This window comes from Myripristis murdjan, chromosome 13 (genome assembly GCF_902150065.1).
Source record: "Myripristis murdjan chromosome 13, fMyrMur1.1, whole genome shotgun sequence".
NCBI classification, from domain to species: Eukaryota; Metazoa; Chordata; class Actinopteri; order Holocentriformes; family Holocentridae; genus Myripristis; species Myripristis murdjan.
In genome coordinates this window covers 4,816,766-4,835,553 of record NC_043992.1, presented here as the reverse complement: position 1 = coordinate 4,835,553, position 18,788 = coordinate 4,816,766, and the positions used below count along the sequence as shown (strand labels likewise).

At 44.4% G+C, this 18,788-nt stretch overlaps 1 protein-coding gene across 1 annotated transcript in view; it reads left to right on the top strand.

Annotated features, from left to right (window-relative positions):
* Positions 1–18,788, top strand: part of sptbn4b (spectrin, beta, non-erythrocytic 4b) — a 98,712-nt gene that overhangs the window by 5,184 nt on the left and 74,740 nt on the right. The window contains exons 4-13 of the mRNA XM_030066341.1: positions 5,026–5,117; positions 5,679–5,759; positions 6,717–6,832; positions 7,397–7,509; positions 8,360–8,547; positions 11,047–11,164; positions 11,487–11,645; positions 14,533–14,835; positions 15,707–15,857; positions 17,258–17,394. Of these exons, the coding sequence (XP_029922201.1) occupies positions 5,026–5,117; positions 5,679–5,759; positions 6,717–6,832; positions 7,397–7,509; positions 8,360–8,547; positions 11,047–11,164; positions 11,487–11,645; positions 14,533–14,835; positions 15,707–15,857; positions 17,258–17,394 (1,458 nt within the window). The remainder of the gene's footprint in view (positions 1–5,025; positions 5,118–5,678; positions 5,760–6,716; positions 6,833–7,396; positions 7,510–8,359; positions 8,548–11,046; positions 11,165–11,486; positions 11,646–14,532; positions 14,836–15,706; positions 15,858–17,257; positions 17,395–18,788) is intronic.

Genomic DNA, 18,788 nt, shown 5'->3' with positions numbered 1-18,788 from the left:
TTTTATGTGACATAATTACCAATGTTCAGACCTCGGTGTCCTCACTGTCGGCTACAGCCGTGAACACGACCCCACCGCGCTGACATCTCCAAGCACAGCCAGCCAACATGAACTGAAATTGGTGGTGAATGCGTAACGTACTAATGAAGCACACACTTACCTTGGAGATGCCATGCCAAAGCTTCAAAGTGTGTGTGGAGTAATGCAAGTATTTGGTGAGGCCTGTATCACATCTTGTATCGATGGTGTATGTGCCGACATAAGAGCAACAGCCAATGAGGAAACTCCAGCACTCGACCGACCAATGGTGTAACTTCATCACTCAGTCAGTGACTTAGTCAGTGAGTCAGTGACTCAGTCAGTGACTCAGTCAGTGACTCTGTCAGTGACTCGGTGAGTCAGTCAGTGAATTAGTGAGTCAGTCAGTGAGTCAGTGACTCAGTCAGTGTGTCAGTGACTCAGTCAGTGAGTCGGTGACTCAGTCAGTGAGTCAGTGACTCATTGACAGACATTTCCGTCGGTCAGGCTGGCCCCGCTCCTGCAGTCCTGCCAAAATAGAGGCTTAGGTTGTTGTTTTCTGACACTGTACCGTTGGACAAGAGGAAGAAGATTGAGCCCAGAGTTGAGGTTTGGCATCTGATGGGGATTCATTAGACAAAACCAGCAAAACTGCAAACATGAAGCAAACAGCCAGAGTCACATTAAAAAAGATCATCATCAGGTATATCAGACATAGTTCAGCAGGACTACAGGAGGGAGGATGCTGTGTGATGTCGGTGTGTGTGTGTTGCTGATCGCAGACCAGCTCAGTGCATCACGCAGCGTAGCGCTCCCTCTCGTGTATTACTGTGATTATAGCACAGTTTCATTATTAATTCATCATTGTTTTTTTTTTTTCATGAGTAGCTGCTGAGAAAATGATTCAGCAAGAAAAATAGTTCCATGTACACTGTAGCCTCATTTCTCTGCCTTTCTCAAGCCTCCACATCCTGTTGGCGTCTCCAACAGACCCTTTGCCTCTCAGCGGAGGCGGCTCTTCAGTTCCGAGCTGCACGTTAACAGGTCGGCCTCCAGCTCAGCGAAAAGGCAACGATATGGACGATATGGACCATAAGAACATTTAGAGGTAGCCTGAGATGCTGATTGGTCTGTTCTGAACAATAAAACACTTTGTGAAGTCACTGCATTTTCTGCATCAGTTGTAGATGCTGTTCTCACTGTTGACCCACTTCAAATTTCAAAGTGTGAATCTATACTTAATATAGATTCACACTTAATATATATTTGCCATAAATATTGTGGTATGAAATTTTGTCCATATCATGCAGCCCTAGTAGAAAAGGCCCAGTGCTGTAAGTGTGTGTTGTCGTGGTGATGTGTAACTCTCTGTGTATAATCACTTCATGTTTTTTCTCAAAAACTTGGTGATTTCCGTGAAGTTTGGTGGTCGGACTTGGGACTTGAGCCATCTGATGACCGGGTGGAGACATTACGACGTGATTGCAGGGTCAATAAATCAATTTAGCGTACATTTTTAATGACAGGAGTGACTGTCTTTGGGTGGAAGAGCACGCTGGAGAATTGTCCAGTGCTGGCAGAGGGCCTTCCAGTTATCTCTCCTTCCCTGCACTTTTTCACTCCATCTCCTCCCTCCTCCCTCCCCCCTTCCCCCTCCCTCGTCCTCCATCCTGCCTCCTCCCTTCTGCCTCTCTGTTGTGAAAGTGAGAGTTTGCTTTGCCCAGTCAGCAGGTAGAGCCAAGCACTGCAGTGGCTGCACAGGCAGAGAGAGAGGGAGAGAGAGAGACAGAGACAGAGAGAGAGAGAGAGAGAGAGAGAGAGGAGGAAGAGGAGGAAAGAGAGAGAGAGAAGCAAAGGGATGGCAGGCAGAGGAAGAGGTAATCCGTCTGTATTTACAGAGCCATAAACAAATAATAACCAACACTGTTATTATTTGCAGTGCCTTCAATTATACTGTGGCGTTTGGTTGGCCGAGTGTCCTTGCATTATGCTGTGTGTGTGTGTGTGTGTGTGTGTGTGTTTGCTTACCTAACAGGCGTTGAAGGCGCCCTGACAAAACTGAAGCGACTGATTGATTGAAGTGAGGACCGTTAAGACTCAACTCACAACAAAGTGATGTAAAAAAGTAATTTGATGGCTGAGTCTACACGGTTCTCGTCTTTAGCCTCGTCTACATGTTTATTCTACGTTGAGTCTAAACAGTCCTCATTTAAATGAAACCACAGTAATTTTGCGTCATGCACCTTCAAATACGACTCTGAGGAGGTGGAGCCCTGAAACAGCAGCTGATCACCTACTGATTTCTTATCAAACCTACACCGATCACATCAGAGTAGATAAAGGAATGTTCCACCCTTTTAGAGAAAAATAGCCTCTCCCCATTTTCTGCAGTCTGAGACCAGATGTTGGATACCACTTTCACATCTGTACGTCCAGTGGCTCACTTCCTGTGGGTTGCTAGGCTAATGGATCCCATAGACTTCAAGTCTGTACGCTAAGCTAACAGGAAATGCTACACATAGGAACTGAACCACTGGATGTACAGAGGAGAAAATGGAGTCCAACATCTGGGAGGGAAGGGGATTTTGTATTCCTTTAAGATTTAACTCAAAGCCAGAAGAAAGCTAATTTAAGATCAGCTGGTATTTTGTGGGTGTTTTTGCCCAAAACGTTGGAGTGCAGGCCTGTTCTCTGTCTGAGACGCTGCAAGCAGCAGCTCAGCAGTCAAGACACCATGTGTTACAGCTGACACAGCAAAATACATACAGTAATAACACAAAGTTATTATAATGAAAACACAGTTCTATTACATACAGATGTTACTGGGTACTGTGGCCAGTGTCCTGATGCTGGAGCTGCAGAACATCAGCTGTGCTGCATGTCAGAGCGGGAAGCAGGAGAAGGAGCCGCAGCAGGAAAATATTTCTTACAGGTTTCTGCATCAATAATTTAACGCTGTCAAAAAATCTGTTCCTCACAGTGACTGCTTCATACTTTTTTCATTACAATACAATGCTACTTTTACTCTTTTAAATACTTTTACATACTGACATGGTGCTTTTTACACTACTCGTAATAACTGATTATACATAACACAGTAAATTATCATTATTAATTAGTATCATTTGGCTTGAGGGCACAGGGAGGAAGTTTGCATCCAGCTGGCCTGTATTTATCCTTCCTGTTTGGGTCTTTAGTCTACAAATCTGTGTGCAGCAGCAGTGGGGCTTTAATTTTGAAGTGTCTTTTTGAAGTGATGCTCTAAATTGTCCACGGCCTCCAGGACTAAGAGGGACAGACAGTGTGTGTGTGTGTGTGTGTGTGTGTGTGTGTGTGTGTGTGTGTGTGTGTGTGCCTAACGAGGTGGGGAGCAGCTGATTCCAGGGTGTCATGTCCCCAATTACCTTGCATCATGTCAGTGTGATGTGATTGGCTGAATGGCCGTCACTGTCACCTGCAATCAGGCAGCAGGCTGATGATGTCACAGCACTCCCTCTCCTCAGCTCTTATCTCTCTCCTCCTGACACTTCCTGTCAGCGCCGTCAGGGCGATGTGACTCTGACCTTTGACCTCTCTGCCGTCGTTTGCTTGTATGGTAACGAGGCCTGTTCCTCTGTGGCACGCAGAGGACCAGGATGTTCACAGCAGCTCGAGCGTGTTTGTCTTTCTTGGTCAGATTGATGATGTCACCCCTGTTACCTGAGGTTAGTAGCAATAAAAATAAGTCATAATGTTACAGCTTCACCTGTTGATAAATGCAACATGTTGGAGTCCACTGCTGAAAGTGGGTAAAAGCAGAGGCTCTTGTTGATTGGTCGTATTATCTCTGTCACTGGGACTTTACTTAAGGCTGGTGTTTTACTTAACAAACAGTAAGCCCTTTATATAAACCATACAAAATATTACAAAAGTCGAAGATGCACGTACACAAACACACATAAACACAACAGGCCACATGTAGGTTCACATGCTAACCAGGATCTGAAGCTACTTTACATTTAGACTGAGACCAAACACCAAGGCCTGGTACTGTGGTGAAGAGTTAGGAGGGAATTTGTGCTGTGACCTCCATACTCAGTGAAGGGTTGCCAGGTCTTACAGAGCTTGGGACCTTGTAAAATGAATCCGAGTTTGTCCGGTTGAAGGTGTTTCGTCACATCTTGGCTCGACGTTGTGTAGCTGGGACAAGCTCATGAAGCCACAGTGGGTCCTGTAAAACACTGTCCTCTCCCAGTAACCCAGACACAGCCATCATAGAGTCAGGACTTTATTTTTTATTTGTTTCTGTGCCAACATAAGAAGAAAGTAATGGCTGGGTATTTGCAGCTTCACGTTCATTGTCAGTTCTTCATGCAAAGCATCACGAGGCGTCCGTGGAAAGCACAAACACACCATGTGACCAGAGCTGGCTGGTGTCTGGCCAACCTTACATTATGGAAAATGCTGGAACTGCAGCTCGGATTCAACCACGTTCAACTTCAACAAAACACACCACATCCAAACTGTGAGGTGCTTGATTTGAAAGAGACACCAGCCTGCCATGAGCAAATTACTGAAAAAAATGAAAGTGTTCCAAAACGTTTAGAGCCCAGCCTTTCAGAAGCGCCTGTGTTCCTGCCCCCGGCTGAGGGGAGGTAGCTGTTAATGAGCCCAAAGCCTGACAAAAGCTTAACACTTCATTCATATTGTTTTGGATGTGGACGGTTCATTTGACTGAAGTACAGCAGAACAAATCACAATCAGCGTCTCAAAACAAGCCTCATGATCAGAGAGACTGTCTCCACCCACAGCTTCAGCAGCCAGTTTGTGTCCGTTAAGGACCTCATCCTGTCAAGAAGACACTGATCCTGGATCTGCCCGCTCGCTGCCAGGGCTCTGGACGAGTGTCAGAGCTGCAGCAGGAGCCAAGAGCCCGGCCTCAGAGATCACTGCATCGCATGAGTTTAACTGTGTGTGTGTGTGTGTGTGTGTGTGTGTGTGTGTGTGTGTGTGTGTGTGTGTGTTCAGATCCAGGTGATCAAGATCGAGACAGAGGACAACAGAGAGACTCGCTCTGCCAAGGATGCCCTGCTGCTCTGGTGCCAGATGAAGACCGCAGGGTGAGCAGCGCCGCGAAACAAGACTAAACTAAAGCATTTCAGTGGCTGTGCTGAAGTGCCTTTGAGCAAGGCAGTGGCTTCTACCAGCTCCTGGTCTGCTGTTTCTGTCACTCCCAGATTGGCTGTGGATCGACTGAGCTTTTCATGTAATGACTGTGAATGCATGAGACAAAACGACTGAAGAATGAGGCTCTCTGTATTTTCCTTATGTTTTATTACATGGCTGAACACAAACACACAGGTGAAGCACCTGACTCAGCTTTACAAAGTCACACACACATCCAGCTACCAGGTGACAGACATCAGCTGATCAAGTCAATCAGTCATTAAAATATCATTAAAAATGTCATTAAAATCATTAAGAGGAGGTATTCATCGTGTATCAAGACCAAGCCACTCTTTCTCCTGTCTTTGAATAAAGCAGAAATGCCAAAAAAATGTAAGAAATAGATCAAATAATTGATAATTTTATCTATTAATTAAAATTTACATACTTATTTTACAGACTTTTCAAATAGCTCTCCATACTTGACCTTGACCTGTGACCTTGCTGTGCTGCAGGTATCCTGAGGTCAACATCCAGAACTTCACCACCTGCTGGAGGGACGGCCTGGCCTTCAACGCCCTCATCCACAGACACAGGTACGACACACACACACACACACACATGCATGCACGTACGCACATGCATGCATACGCACACGCACACACACACACGCACGCACGCACGCACGCACGCACGCACGCACACACATATTAACCTGAGCCTTTTAAGTCACAAAGACTTTCAGTATGCATTCGGGTTGCATTATCTCGAGCTGGATTCTTCAGAGTGGCTGAGCTGCAGCTGCAGGAGTGTAACTGTGGAGAACGAGGGGTGAGAAGTAAATTTTTCAGGCGGTGAATCTCCCAGAATGTGACCGCCGCTGCAGGTTGCAGCTCCTGTCTCTTTGGAAATGGCCCCGTTATGTCTTTATGTTTGAGGGGACAGACAGAGGAAACCAGACAACGCTGGCATGTGTGCAGCTTTGTACTGAAGTAACTGCAAAAAATATGATGTTTAGAGGGGTTTTGATATAAAATATATGAAATGGCTAGTTGTTATTATTATTAGCATTATTAGCATTATTAGATAGATAGATAGATAGATAGATAGATAGATGTTTTATTCATCCCGAAGGAAATTCGCAGTTTTTCAGCAGTATCCACAGATTACAGATTAAATAAATAAAAAATAAAGAATAAGATCTAAGTACAACACACTAGAGATCTAGGTACAACAGTGTGCAAAAAGCAATGTGCAAAAATTATTATTATTATTATTATTATTACTTGTAGTAGTAGTAGTAGTAGTAGTAGTAACATTTTCATTTTTCATTTTTAATTCCAACACCCACTGCCATTTTTGACTGATATGTAAAGCACTTTGCAACTATGTTTTGTATTCATATAGCAATAATAATATAGAAAAAGTGATACAAACACACATATTTAAAGAGACAAAGAGGAAAGAGCCGCAGCAGAGGTTTGAATCATCACAGTTTGCTGTCTGACGTCACATGAATCCGACACGGTTTGATCCCTGTGTGTGTCCCGCAGACCCGACCTGATCGAGTTCCACAAGCTGACGCGCTCCAACGCCACGCACAACCTCCAGCAGGCCTTCAACATCGCCGAGCAGAGCCTGGGCCTCACCAAGCTGCTGGACCCCGAGGGTGAGGCCCGCTCACACCGCCGCCAGATACCACTCAGCAACACACTGACATGTGACACACACCCTAACCCTAACCCTATCTGACTGCAGTAGAAGTAGAAGTTGTAAAAATCTACTGCAGTAAAAGTAAAAAGCAGCTCATCAGCCAACTCACTGATATTTTTCCTTTTTTCCACATTAGGTACCCATTTTTTGCCAGTTGAGTCTAAATGGTCCTCACTGCAGTTTTTCATGGTGCAGCTTTTATTGTGAAATTTGAAAACAAGGAAATGTAGAAGCAACAAAGTAGGAGCAGGTTCCTCTTTTCATCTTTGCTGACTGAGCTTTTATTGTGAAAGGTTCCACAGTCTGTCATTGATCATGTGTTCTCTGTGATGGATCTGATTTGATTCGACAGGATGAACGTGCTTTGCTCAGGTTGTGCCTCCAAATTCACGGTTCAGAGTCTCCTCATATGTCAGGTGTGAAGATACAAGCTAGTCACTGTGTGTCAGTGCTGAATGAGCAGACAGTCACTCTGCTGTCTATCTGTCTGTCTGTCTCTCTGTCTGTCTGTCCTCTTTAGATGTGAACACAGAAAACCCAGATGAGAAGTCCATCATCACCTATGTGGTGTCCTACTACCACTACTTCTCCAAGATGAAGGCTCTTATTGTGGAGGGCAAGAGAGTCGGCAAGGTAGCAAACACTCACATCTGAGATTTAAACAAACCAAGTACAGAGGTCTGCCTAGAGACAGTGAGCTACATCATTCAGGCTAGCTTTTTTCTCTCTTTCTCAAATTATGCATCCCTCTCTCCTCTTCTCTTCTCATCTGTCATTGTCTCTTCTCTCCTCTTCTCTTCTCTTCTCTTCTCTTCTCTTCTTGTCTCTTCTCATCTCTCTTCCTCATACTCTCTCTTCTCTCTCCTCTCTTCTCGTCTCTTACTTCCTCTCTCCTTCTCTCCTCTTCCCTCCGCTCCTCTCTCGCTCTTCTCTCCTTCCTTCTCTCCCTTATCTTCTCACTTCTCTTTCTCCTTTGTCTCTTCTCATCTCTTCTCATCTCTTCTCTTCTCTCCTCTTCTCGTCTCTACTCTTGTCTCTTCTCGTCTCTTCTCATTTCTTCTCTTCTCTCCTCTTCTCTTCTCTTCTCTTTTTGTCTTCTCATCTCTTCTCATCTCTTCTCTTCTCTCCTCTTCTCGTCTCTACTCTTCTTGTTTCTTCTCGTCTCTTCTCATTTCTTCTCTTCTCTTCTCTCCTCTTCTCGTCTCTACTCTTCTTGTCTCTTCTCATCTCTTCTCATTTCTTCTCTTCTCTCCTCTTCTCTTCTCTTCTTGTCTCTTCTTGTCTCTTCTCATCTCTTCTCTCCTCTCCTCTTCTCTTCTCTTCTCTTCTCTCCTCTTCTCGTCTCTTCTTGTCTCTTCTCGTCTCTCATCATCTCTTCTCTCCTCTCCTCTTCTCGTCTCTCATCGTCTCTTCTCTTCTCTCTTCTTCTCTCCTCTTTTCCTCTCTCCCTCCTTCCCTCCCTCCCTCTCCCTCTGTCCCTCAGGTGTTAGACAACTGTATTGAGGCAGAGAAGATCATAAACCGGTACGAGGCTCTGGCGTCAGACCTGCTGGACTGGATAGAGAAGACCATCGCGGTCATCAGTAACCAGAAGTTTGCCAACTCTCTGACGGGAGTGCAGCAGCAGCTGCAGGCCTTCACCACCTACTGCACCATCGAGAAGCCCATCAAGTACGCTTTCCAGTCCCATGTCTAACCACACAGTCTGCATTTGAAAGCGGGGATGCACAGTATTGCATCTCCAGCACTGATACATGCACACACCTTTCTGCAAACAGCTGCAGACTGTCAGCGTCCACGCTCGCTGAGCTCTGCATGAAGTGACTGGGCCTCTGATGACTTGTTGATCATGTGACTCCCAGTGTGAACCCACAGTCACGTGCATTCACAGAGGCAGAAGACTCAGTATACACACTCACACACACTCACACACACTCACACACACAGTCACTCTGCCCGAGGCTGTTTGTCCAGCATCATTAAAACCTGTGGTATAAGCTCAGCCTGGTGCTATAGCTGAGTCGCAGGCCCTGACACACACACACACACACACTATGAAACAATATGGCTTGTTGCATACTGTCAGTGTTGCAGTACGTAACGAGGAGTTGGTGACCCATTGAGTCGATTTGATTCACACACACATACACACACACACACACACACACACACACACACACACGTGCATGTAGGCTATTTCAGGAAAATGTAACCTATGTAACAATGGACTGGTCGGGCTCAGACACAAAAGAAAACACCTGTTCGGCTTCGGGTCGGGCTCGGTTCCTCTGCTCCCGTCTCAGGGTTCAGACAAAAACATGCGCCGCGATCCGCACTCTGATGCACACATGATGTAACTGGACATGTAAAGTAGTTTTCTTGTTGCTCTGAGCACGTCCTTGTCCTGACTGTGCGCTCCTCCTTGGGAAAGTGTCACCGTGCTGCTCTGATGAATGGCTGTGACACCGGGCAGAGAGATCGCCCTTCAGCCACTACACCTGGGTTCAAACCCCTGTGTCAGCAAGTGGCTGTCCTGCTGACGTGCCCTTGAGCAAGACACGTTTCTGTGCTTTAGCTCTCACATAGCTCAGGATCGTAGGTACATAGCCCAGTTGTAGACTAAAGACTGAATACAGTGTTACAGGTGTTGAGTGACGTGATCGTCGTGTCTTGAGGAAACAGGTAATGTGATGATTCCCCAGTGCAGTGTGTGTGTGTGTGTGTGTGTGTGTGTGTGTGTTTCTCAGCCTGTCGTCCTCAGCAGGACATGGAAACACATTTAGAAATTGCACCAGTCAGTTTTGCTGAGTTGACAGCTTTGGCCCTCACACACCCCACACATGTGGCTTGACGCTGCCTGACACACACACACACACACACACACATCACATCAGTGGAAGTGAAAGCCTGTTTGGCATGTAGCTGCTGTGTTAACCCTTTTGTGCTCTGACAGAACAACATGTCAGCGTCTCCGCGTGTCCAGGACTTTATGTCTGTCCATCTGGAACTTCTCACCATCCTGTGGGCCTCATGCTGCCTCCTCATTCATTTGGTCATTTTGCGTGTGGCACTGATATTAATTATGTGTGTTAGCACATTAACTTTGACAGCCTGCATCATTACATATTTATATTAGAAGAGTGCAGACCTCCGCCAGGCGTATTTCCTTCTTTTCTGAGCTACATGGAACTGGGCTACCCCATGTGCTGACCACACCTCAGGAGAAACTCAGCTGAATCGCAAAATCTTACCAAGATTATTTGTCTTATTTCAAGTCAAAAATGTCTTATTTCTAGACAATTTTCACTTATTTCAAGTGAATTTTCACTTGAAACAATTTTCACTTGAAACAAGTGAAAATTGTCTAAAAACAAGTTACTTCTGAGGTGATCATGTCTTATTTTAAGTGTAATGAGATATTTTGACTAGTAATAAGACATTTTTGACTTGAAATAAGATAAATAATCTTGGTAAGATTTTGAGTTTTTGCAGTGTATTGTCAAATTATACATTTAATTACTGAATGATTCAAATTTAATATAGCACAGTGGCTTGTCTGCCATTTGAATCAGGGGAGAGAGAGAGTACCATGAGCAGAGAGGAAACACAACAGAGTGGAGTGGGAGAGCGAGGTAGACAGAGACTGGAGAGAGACCGGAACACACACACACACACACACACACACACACACACACACACACACACACAGGAGTGAAAACGCTATCTCTGCTGACGGTGTTCCACCTGGCAGTGATAATCGTTCACCTGCACCCAACAGCAGCAAGTCAAGTTTTTCATGATTATAGTTTTAAGTCCTATAATCATGTTAAACTTGACCGAGGCTGCCTGTGGAGGAGTACCTGAGCTGGAAAAAAAAAAGGAGGAGGACACGTCCGCTCTCGCTCTTGCAGAAGCTCAGAATGAGAGCATGTGGCTCCTGCTTGTTAGAGGAAGAAATGATTCTGTCATTTTGGGCTGTATTTTTGTTTGTCCATCACGAGAGCGCTAGAGGACAAGATGGAGGCGCTCTCCTGCCATTTAAGGAAGCAGCTCAAAGAGGCAAGGTGACACTGACAGTGCAAAACTAACCTCCCCCTGTCTCTGTCTCTCTCTCCCTGTCTCTATGTGTCTCTGTCTCTCTCTCTGTCTCTGTCTGTCTCTCTCGTCCAGGTTCCAGGAGAAGGGGAACCTTGAGGTCCTTCTCTTCACCATCCAAAGCAAACTGAGAGCCAACAACCAGAAGCCCTACGTGCCTAACGACGGGAAGCTCATCTCCGACATCAACAAGGTGAGCCAGCCGCCGCAGCCCGGACACAAACTCTGTGCTCTCTCCGTATACTCCGCTTTTATTCTGAAAATTCAGCGCCTGAAAGTTGAGAGCATGCTGTCGTAAATTAAAAAACACATTTGAAAACTGCTGCTCTTCCAAAAATATTCCATTACACAATTCAAATCGCATTGTTTATTATAATGAGAAGCAGATATTATTAATACACTTCCAAATTTTATTCTCTAAAAAAAAAAAATAGCACTTATGATATTTGCGATATGTCATTGCGTTGCCAATGTTTACACCAACTGCGTCTGCCATTTTGCCATTTCCTCTCCAGGCCTGGGAGAGGCTGGAGAAGGCGGAGCATGAGAGGGGCGTGGCTCTGCGCAAGGAGCTGATTCGTCAGGAGAAACTGGAGCTGCTGGCTCAGCGCTTCGACCACAAGACCACCATGAGGCAAGCCTGGCTCAACGAGAACCAGAGGCTGGTGTCGCAGGTACGCCCCACATCCCTGTGTGTGTGTGTGTGTGTGTGTGTGTGTGAGTATTGTTATGTTTTATTATTTTACTCTTTGATTTTTTATGATCTTTTTATACATTTTATTCTGCCTTTTATTTTGCTGTTTGAAGCACTTTGTAACTTTGTTTTGAAATGCACAATACAAATAAAGTTTGTTATCGTTGTTAATATGATGACGATGATGATGATGGTTATCATCACTTTGATCCAAGATGATGGTGAGCTGGTGAACTTGTGTTGGCAGGTCAGCTGCCAGCGGTTTTATGTGGTTTGGAGTAGAAAGCGATGACATCATTTGTGTCCTCTGTCCTCGACTCCATGTGACATCTGGCAGCGAGGACGTGTCTCACGCTGCGTTCGCGTCCGGGTGATGTTTGGCAAACAGGGCCATGTGTGCAAAGTGCCGACGTGATGATGAAGCTGGTGGAGAGGACAAATGTTGAAAATCCTAGAAAAATGGACGAACGCGGCTGCACTCCACCTGATAATCTCATCCTCTGCTCCAGTGAAGAAATATCAGTGAATGAGATGTTTACTTTTCTGACCGCAGTGAAAACACAACAGCATTTAATGGATCAGGCTTCATATTTTCATTGCGCATTAAAAAGTAGAGCTCCTCTTTTATCAGAATCACCATGGCAACAGAAACAAGGAGGATGTCAGTTCTGCAGCTGGCTGACATCCCGTGATGCGGACTGGTGTGGCTTAACCAGTGTTGATTCACCCAGTTTGTCCAAATTAACGTCTGAGAGTTGGTAAGTTCACTTCTCGGCTCACAGGAAGTGACAGATCAAAACTTTAAAGTGAAATGCAAACTGTCTTCTTCAAATCAGCAGTAAAAAAGTTTTTTTAAAAAATGCTGGTTGTGCTGAGATAAAGGCTGACTTTAAGGCAGGTGCAAGAATCTAACTGGTGAAATGTGCTCAAGAAAACAGTACAGGATATTCTGCACACTGCAACTTAAAAGCCTCAGGCAGATGATTCTTCTTCAAAATAATTTATTGCATAAAGGTGCCCAACTGAGGAGCTACAGGTGAGCTCAGTCCTGAACAGGAGGCTGCAGCGCTGCACATCCTCTTCCTGTCTCCGTCTCTTTGCTTACAGAATCACAGACGAGCCGGCTTTGTGAACGTGAGCGCGCCGCATGTGTTTTACTGACACCAAGTTGTAATTCTGGGTGATGAAGTTAAGCTTTTTCAAACAATTAACTCACTGCTGACATGAAGAGTCAAGACAAGTATAACTTAATTGGAAACACACTAAGACACAAAGCACCTGAAGCAACAACAGGTAAAAAGGCAAAGTGGAACAGATGAAAACAAAGTGCACAAGTGAGATAAGTTAGAAACTCACTGTGATCAGATGGGAAGTATCACCTGACTCTTGAGCAGAGAAATGGCTGCGGGTGTGAAGGAAAGTTTGCATCTTTTTTTGCTGATGGGTCAGACGACATCAGTTTTGTTGTCCTAAAAGTCGGTACACTGCAAAAACGCAAAATCTTACCAAGATTATTTGTCTTATTTCAAGTCAAAAATGTCTTATTTCCAGTCAAAATATCTCATTACACTTAAAATAAGACATGATCACCTCAGAAGTAAATTGTTTTTAGACAATTTTCACTTGTTTCAAGTGAAAATTCACTTGAAACAAGTGAAAATTTGCTTGTTTCATTGGCAAAATTTGCCAGTGGAAAAAGTGAAAATTCACTTGAAATAAATGAAAATTGGCTAGAAACAAGAAACAAATTTTGCCAATGAAACAAGCAAATTTTCACTTGTTTCAAGCAAATTTTCACTTGAAACAAGTGAAAATTGTCTAAAAACAAGTTACTTCTGAGGTGATCATGTCTTATTTTAAGTGTAATGAGATATTTTGACTTGTAATAAGACATTTTTGACTTGAAATAAGACAAATAATCTTGGTAAGATTTTGAGTTTTTGCAGTGTATCCACTGTGAAGTTATGGGCTGTCCCAGACGCAACATGACCAACATGGAAGAAGTGTGGTGGCCCTACGTCGTCTCTACGTCGACCACAGATAGCCTTTTCTACGATTATATATTTTGGGATGATTGTATTGTTTTTCTGTTGGGTGATTTGTCTGTCATGATGTCTGTTGCGTGGCTGTGATTTTATATTGGGATTGCTGAGTTCCTGTCTGCACAACAAATTTACCTTCTGGTCCTAATAAAGAAACCTTGACCATGACCTCGACCGTGACCGCTGCTACGACCAACATCGAACCAACCAGCTAACCAACCAATAGGAATGCAATGATGGAGGTGTGACTGGGCCCACATTCTCCTCCTCCTCGTTGGGTTTTTGTTCAAACAGAAATGCCACCAATGCAAGGCTCCAGTCTTGCTCAGCATCATAGTTTATCTCTACAGCGGCACAAGAAGATGCTGTATGCCGACGATGTTTTCCTGTATACTTGTGTTGTAGCCTGTAAGATCCAGTCAGTGTGATCATGGTACAGTCGACATACATCAAACTTAATGTCACACCGTAGTTTATTAGATCTGTGCCGCACAGTGTGGCTTACAGTAATCTTCCAAGATCTCACAGCCTGTCGGTGCCATAAGAGCTGTTTCCTGTACCAATCAGACAGACTCTTCCGTGGAGAGCCCGTGATGTTGCTACAGACATTGATTACCTCAGACCATCAGTTGATCTGTTTTACTGTGAGAAACAAACCAGCAGAGAGAAGAGAAAGCAAAGTCATCAGATAAGCACAGAAAAGCTGTATGAAACTCTACAAGTCAGGCATCGTTTTAGCACTTAATCTGTATCAGACTGGTCCTCTTTTCGTCTCTCATCCCTCTCTTCCACTCTGACTCCTCCTCCTCCTCCCTCGCTCTGTAGGATAACTTCGGCTACGACCTGCCGGCGGTGGAGGCGGCCATGAAGAAGCACGAGGCCATCGAAGCGGACATCGCCTCGTACGAGGAGCGGATCGGCGTGGTGGTGGAGCTGGCGGCCGAGATGGAGGCGGAGGGATACTACGACATCCGGCGAATCCTGGCACGCAAGGAGAATATCCTGGGGCAGTGGAGTCTGCTGAAGGAGCTGGTGGTGGGGAGGAAGGCCCGGCTGGAGAAGAACCTGGCCCTGCAGAAGACCTTCCAGGACATGGTGTACATGATCGACTGGATGGAGGACATGCAGGTGCTCTGTGTGTGTGTGTGTGTGTGCTTTGTTTGATGTATATGCAGTGATGCAGTGACACTAAAGCATCCGTTCAAGCAGGAGTATTGGTACTTGCCGATGTTTAATATAAGTAGAGGAAGAATATCCACTAAAACCTAAAACTCTACCAAAGTAAAAGCTTAAAAGCTGTAAAATTTACAGAGTTTACAGAGTTAAAGAAAATATTGTTGCGTTGACTGATTGGAACGTTTGATTTGTTCCAGGATGACATTTAATCTTTCTTTTCAATGGAAAATTTGTAAATGACAGAACAGCGTGCACAAAGTAAAGTCAAATCACTCTTGATAAACCAGGTCATGATGCAAAATGTGAGCAATGTGGCACAGTGCTTTCCATACGTGAAACGGTTCAGTACATGATTACAACTAAAATAGCCAATTTTCCAAAACGCTGCTCAGTCACATTCATGTGAGTATGTGTAATCAGTTACTTCAAATGTACATAGTAATGTAAATGATAAATGTATACACAGGAAGTTAATGTTCATATTCTGGTTAAGGGGTGTGTCACAGTAACAGCGATGCAAGCCACTCACACTCCTGTCGCCGCGCGTTGTTGTTGTGGCTTTTGGCCAGATTAATTCATGTGATTGGCCTCTGCAGTAAACTGAGATTCATTCATGTAACACTAAAACCTCAGGAGGCTGGCAAAGGCAGCCCCTCTGCCCGTAACGTCTTCTGTCTTCCCACGTTTACGGTAAAATGAATGACCGGGGGAAGTGGGTGGGTGGAGGGGTGGGGTCGGGGACAGAGTGAGAAAGGCTAACAGAGAGAAAACTTCCCTGTCATCAGTATTTTGCTGTTTTCCTCCTGCGGCTCTTTGCTCTCAGGTCCAGCTGCTGTCCAAGGACTTTGGGAAGCATCTGCTGGAGGTGGACGACCTGCTGCAGAAACACAGCCTGCAGGAGGCCGACATCAGCGTGCAGGCCGAGCGGGTGGAGACACTCAACGCCGCCGCGCTCAAATTCACCACAATCGAGGGTAAAATAATGAATCTGCAGTGAAATCTTGGTTCAAATCTCCTCAGCTGATTTGAAATGAGCCTTCCTGTGGTTCAGTCTTAAAGGAAAACTCCAAAGTTTAGGGCAAAATTCCCTTTTCCCGACTTCCCCACACTGAGACCAGATGTTGGACACCATGTCCACCTCTGGACGTCCAGTGGTTCAGTTCCTATGGGTAGCATTTCCTGTTAGCTTAGCATAAAGACTTGAAGTCTATGGGAGTTGTTAGCCTGGCTCTGTCACAGTGAAAACCCTGTGAGACTGGAGCAGTTACTAAAGGCTCTAAATGAACTTGTGCTGGCAGAATGTGATGCACGTTGACAAGCGACTCCACACAGGCGCATCAGACCGTGAGCCCGTGCGCTCTGATTGGTTGATCAGAGTTTGAGGCACATCAGTACAGAAATACAGAAGCTTCAGAGTAAACCACCATATTTTTTTAGATTCATGTTTTATGTGATATTTGACTATAAAATTTGCTTTAATTTAAAGTTTTAAGTCAGTAATGAGACAACATTTCATTTCATCTTGATTTTGCTGGAAACTACAGAAAATGAAAATGATATGAAAAATGAAAATGAAAAAGAAAAAATGATTTAAATGGTTTCCAAAATGTTTTCCTTTTCCATGAAATTGTCAAGGCAGTGAAAGCCGACAGTTGGAAAGGGAATATTGTAGTGACGGGACGAATTAGGATTTTATCACAGATCACGATACAAAAAAACACTCATGTAAAGTTGATTGTGAAGAATTTCCCTTATTGGGATAATCATGAATATTCTCACACTGGTGAGGTGAAAATGTCCAGTCCCACATTGTTGTGTGTTGGTAAGAGTGTGAATCTGTCCTCATGAATCTTTCCTTCAGTAAAAAAAAATGTTTCCTTCCTGTGATGCAGTAAAAACATTTGATTCTTAACAAAATGTACGCTAAAGTGATTCCTACATGTTTTCGTGCCACTTTAAGCATATTTTGATGATTTTTTGGATAATATTGTGAATCACAATTATTTTGGCTGGGAGAATGAAATTTGAACATCGTCCCATGCCTTGTGTGTTGACCTCTGATGTCCATATGTATTTAGACCTCTAGACATCTATGAAATACATACGTATGTTTATTGATACGGCCCCGCCACAGAGCGACCCCCTGAATCCTGCTTTCAGCTGAAACTCCACCCTCATCAGAAAAACGAGCTGCAGACGAATGAATAGAAAGTGGATGCATCTTGACATGAGTGACATGATCCGCTCCTGCCACCGTGTGTGTGTGTGTGTGTGTGTGACCGAGTGTGTGTGTGTGTGACCGAGTGTGTGTGTTTTCAAGCTATGAACTCCTGTGTGACGCTGAGTGTGTTTTGCTGCTGTGGCTGTGTGGCAGGTTACCAGCCGTGCGACCCGCAGGTGATCTGCAACCGCGTCAACCACGTCTCGTCCTGCCTGGAGGAGCTCAAGCAGCTGGCGGTGAAGAGACGGGCCGAGCTGGAGGAGTCCCGGCAGCTGTGGGCCTTCTTTCAGGTAGGACGGGTGCAGGTCAAAGCGTTGTCGCCCAGAGATTGTCCAGCTTCCGTCACACAGATCAGGATGCAGCATCCCTCACATGGCGCTTTGCAGCACCAATAATCACTGTCTTTGCTTCAGTTTTTTGGTTTTAAAGATGATTTCTCTCTCCTGTAGGGGGCGCTTAGTGAAACTGAACCATTTGCACCTTTTCCAGACACACTCAGACCTGCGCAGGGATGTTGTGGCCCGCTGGTCGACGCTGTTAACGATATAACACGAGAAGTTAGAGCTGTGCAAAAAAATTGTAACAGCTATCAATATATTACTTTTTGCAGTAGTATATTGATTATGTAGCGTCTTGTGTTGATACTTTACCCACTTCATTTTCATATCATGTTATGACATCTAGGTTTTAGTGCCCTGCATCAGGCAGGTGCACTCTGTGATTCTGTTTTAATAAATTGGAATGGATTGTTTAAATTAAATTGTCATGTGCCACTGTCACCTGAGTTACCATGCAATATGTTGCATATGTTGTGAGAGGCATACAGTGCTTTGACTTTTAACTTTTGGGTGCAGTGGCGACCCGCCTCCTGCAGGGTCAGGGCTGTGGGACGGATCATCATCAGCAGCAGTTATTCAGTGGATTTTCCTTTGTGATTCTGTGAAAGAAAAACATTTACATCAGATCATTCAGACATTTAGATTCCAACGGGATCTTCATCAGATAAAAAAAAAAAATCATTAAATTCAAATTCTTTTTTTACCTGACAAAGATCCAGTTGGGATCTAAGTGTTGTCTCTAGTAAAATTAGTGTGGAGCAGGCGTTACTTTCTCCTTCTTAGTTTCCACGGCTGTAGGACTCAGCGCCCGCAGTCCTTTTCCTCCAACCTGCTCTACTAGTGTCAACTATTTTCCTCTGAAATGAACTGCTAATGAACTGACCAGCGCCCCTTTTTACCTCCTATAATATGCTAGAGTTTCTGTTGATATGTACACCTTTTAGCATATCACCTATAAACCTTCAGCTTTTAACTATTTCCATCTATTAAAACGACTAGCAGGTAAATTCTATGAAATTGCAATATTTATTTTAACAAAAACAATAAAATGAAATGAAAGCACAGCGGCTGTTTCTTAGGGCTTCAAGTAAATGCACCTTAGATAAAACTATGAAGTTCAACCCTGGAAAATCAGAATGAACTGTAGTCACTCCTTTTTAACTCAACCCCTGGTCCTCTTTAAGCAAAACTCTTTGGCCATCTGTCAGGGTATAAGACAGTGTAATTGCCCTTTGAATTTCAACTGTCCAAAACACACAGCAAATCTTACATCTCTATTCTATGTATTAACAACCAATATTATTTACTTGTTTACTCTTGTGGGCCCACTCAAAACAACAACAACA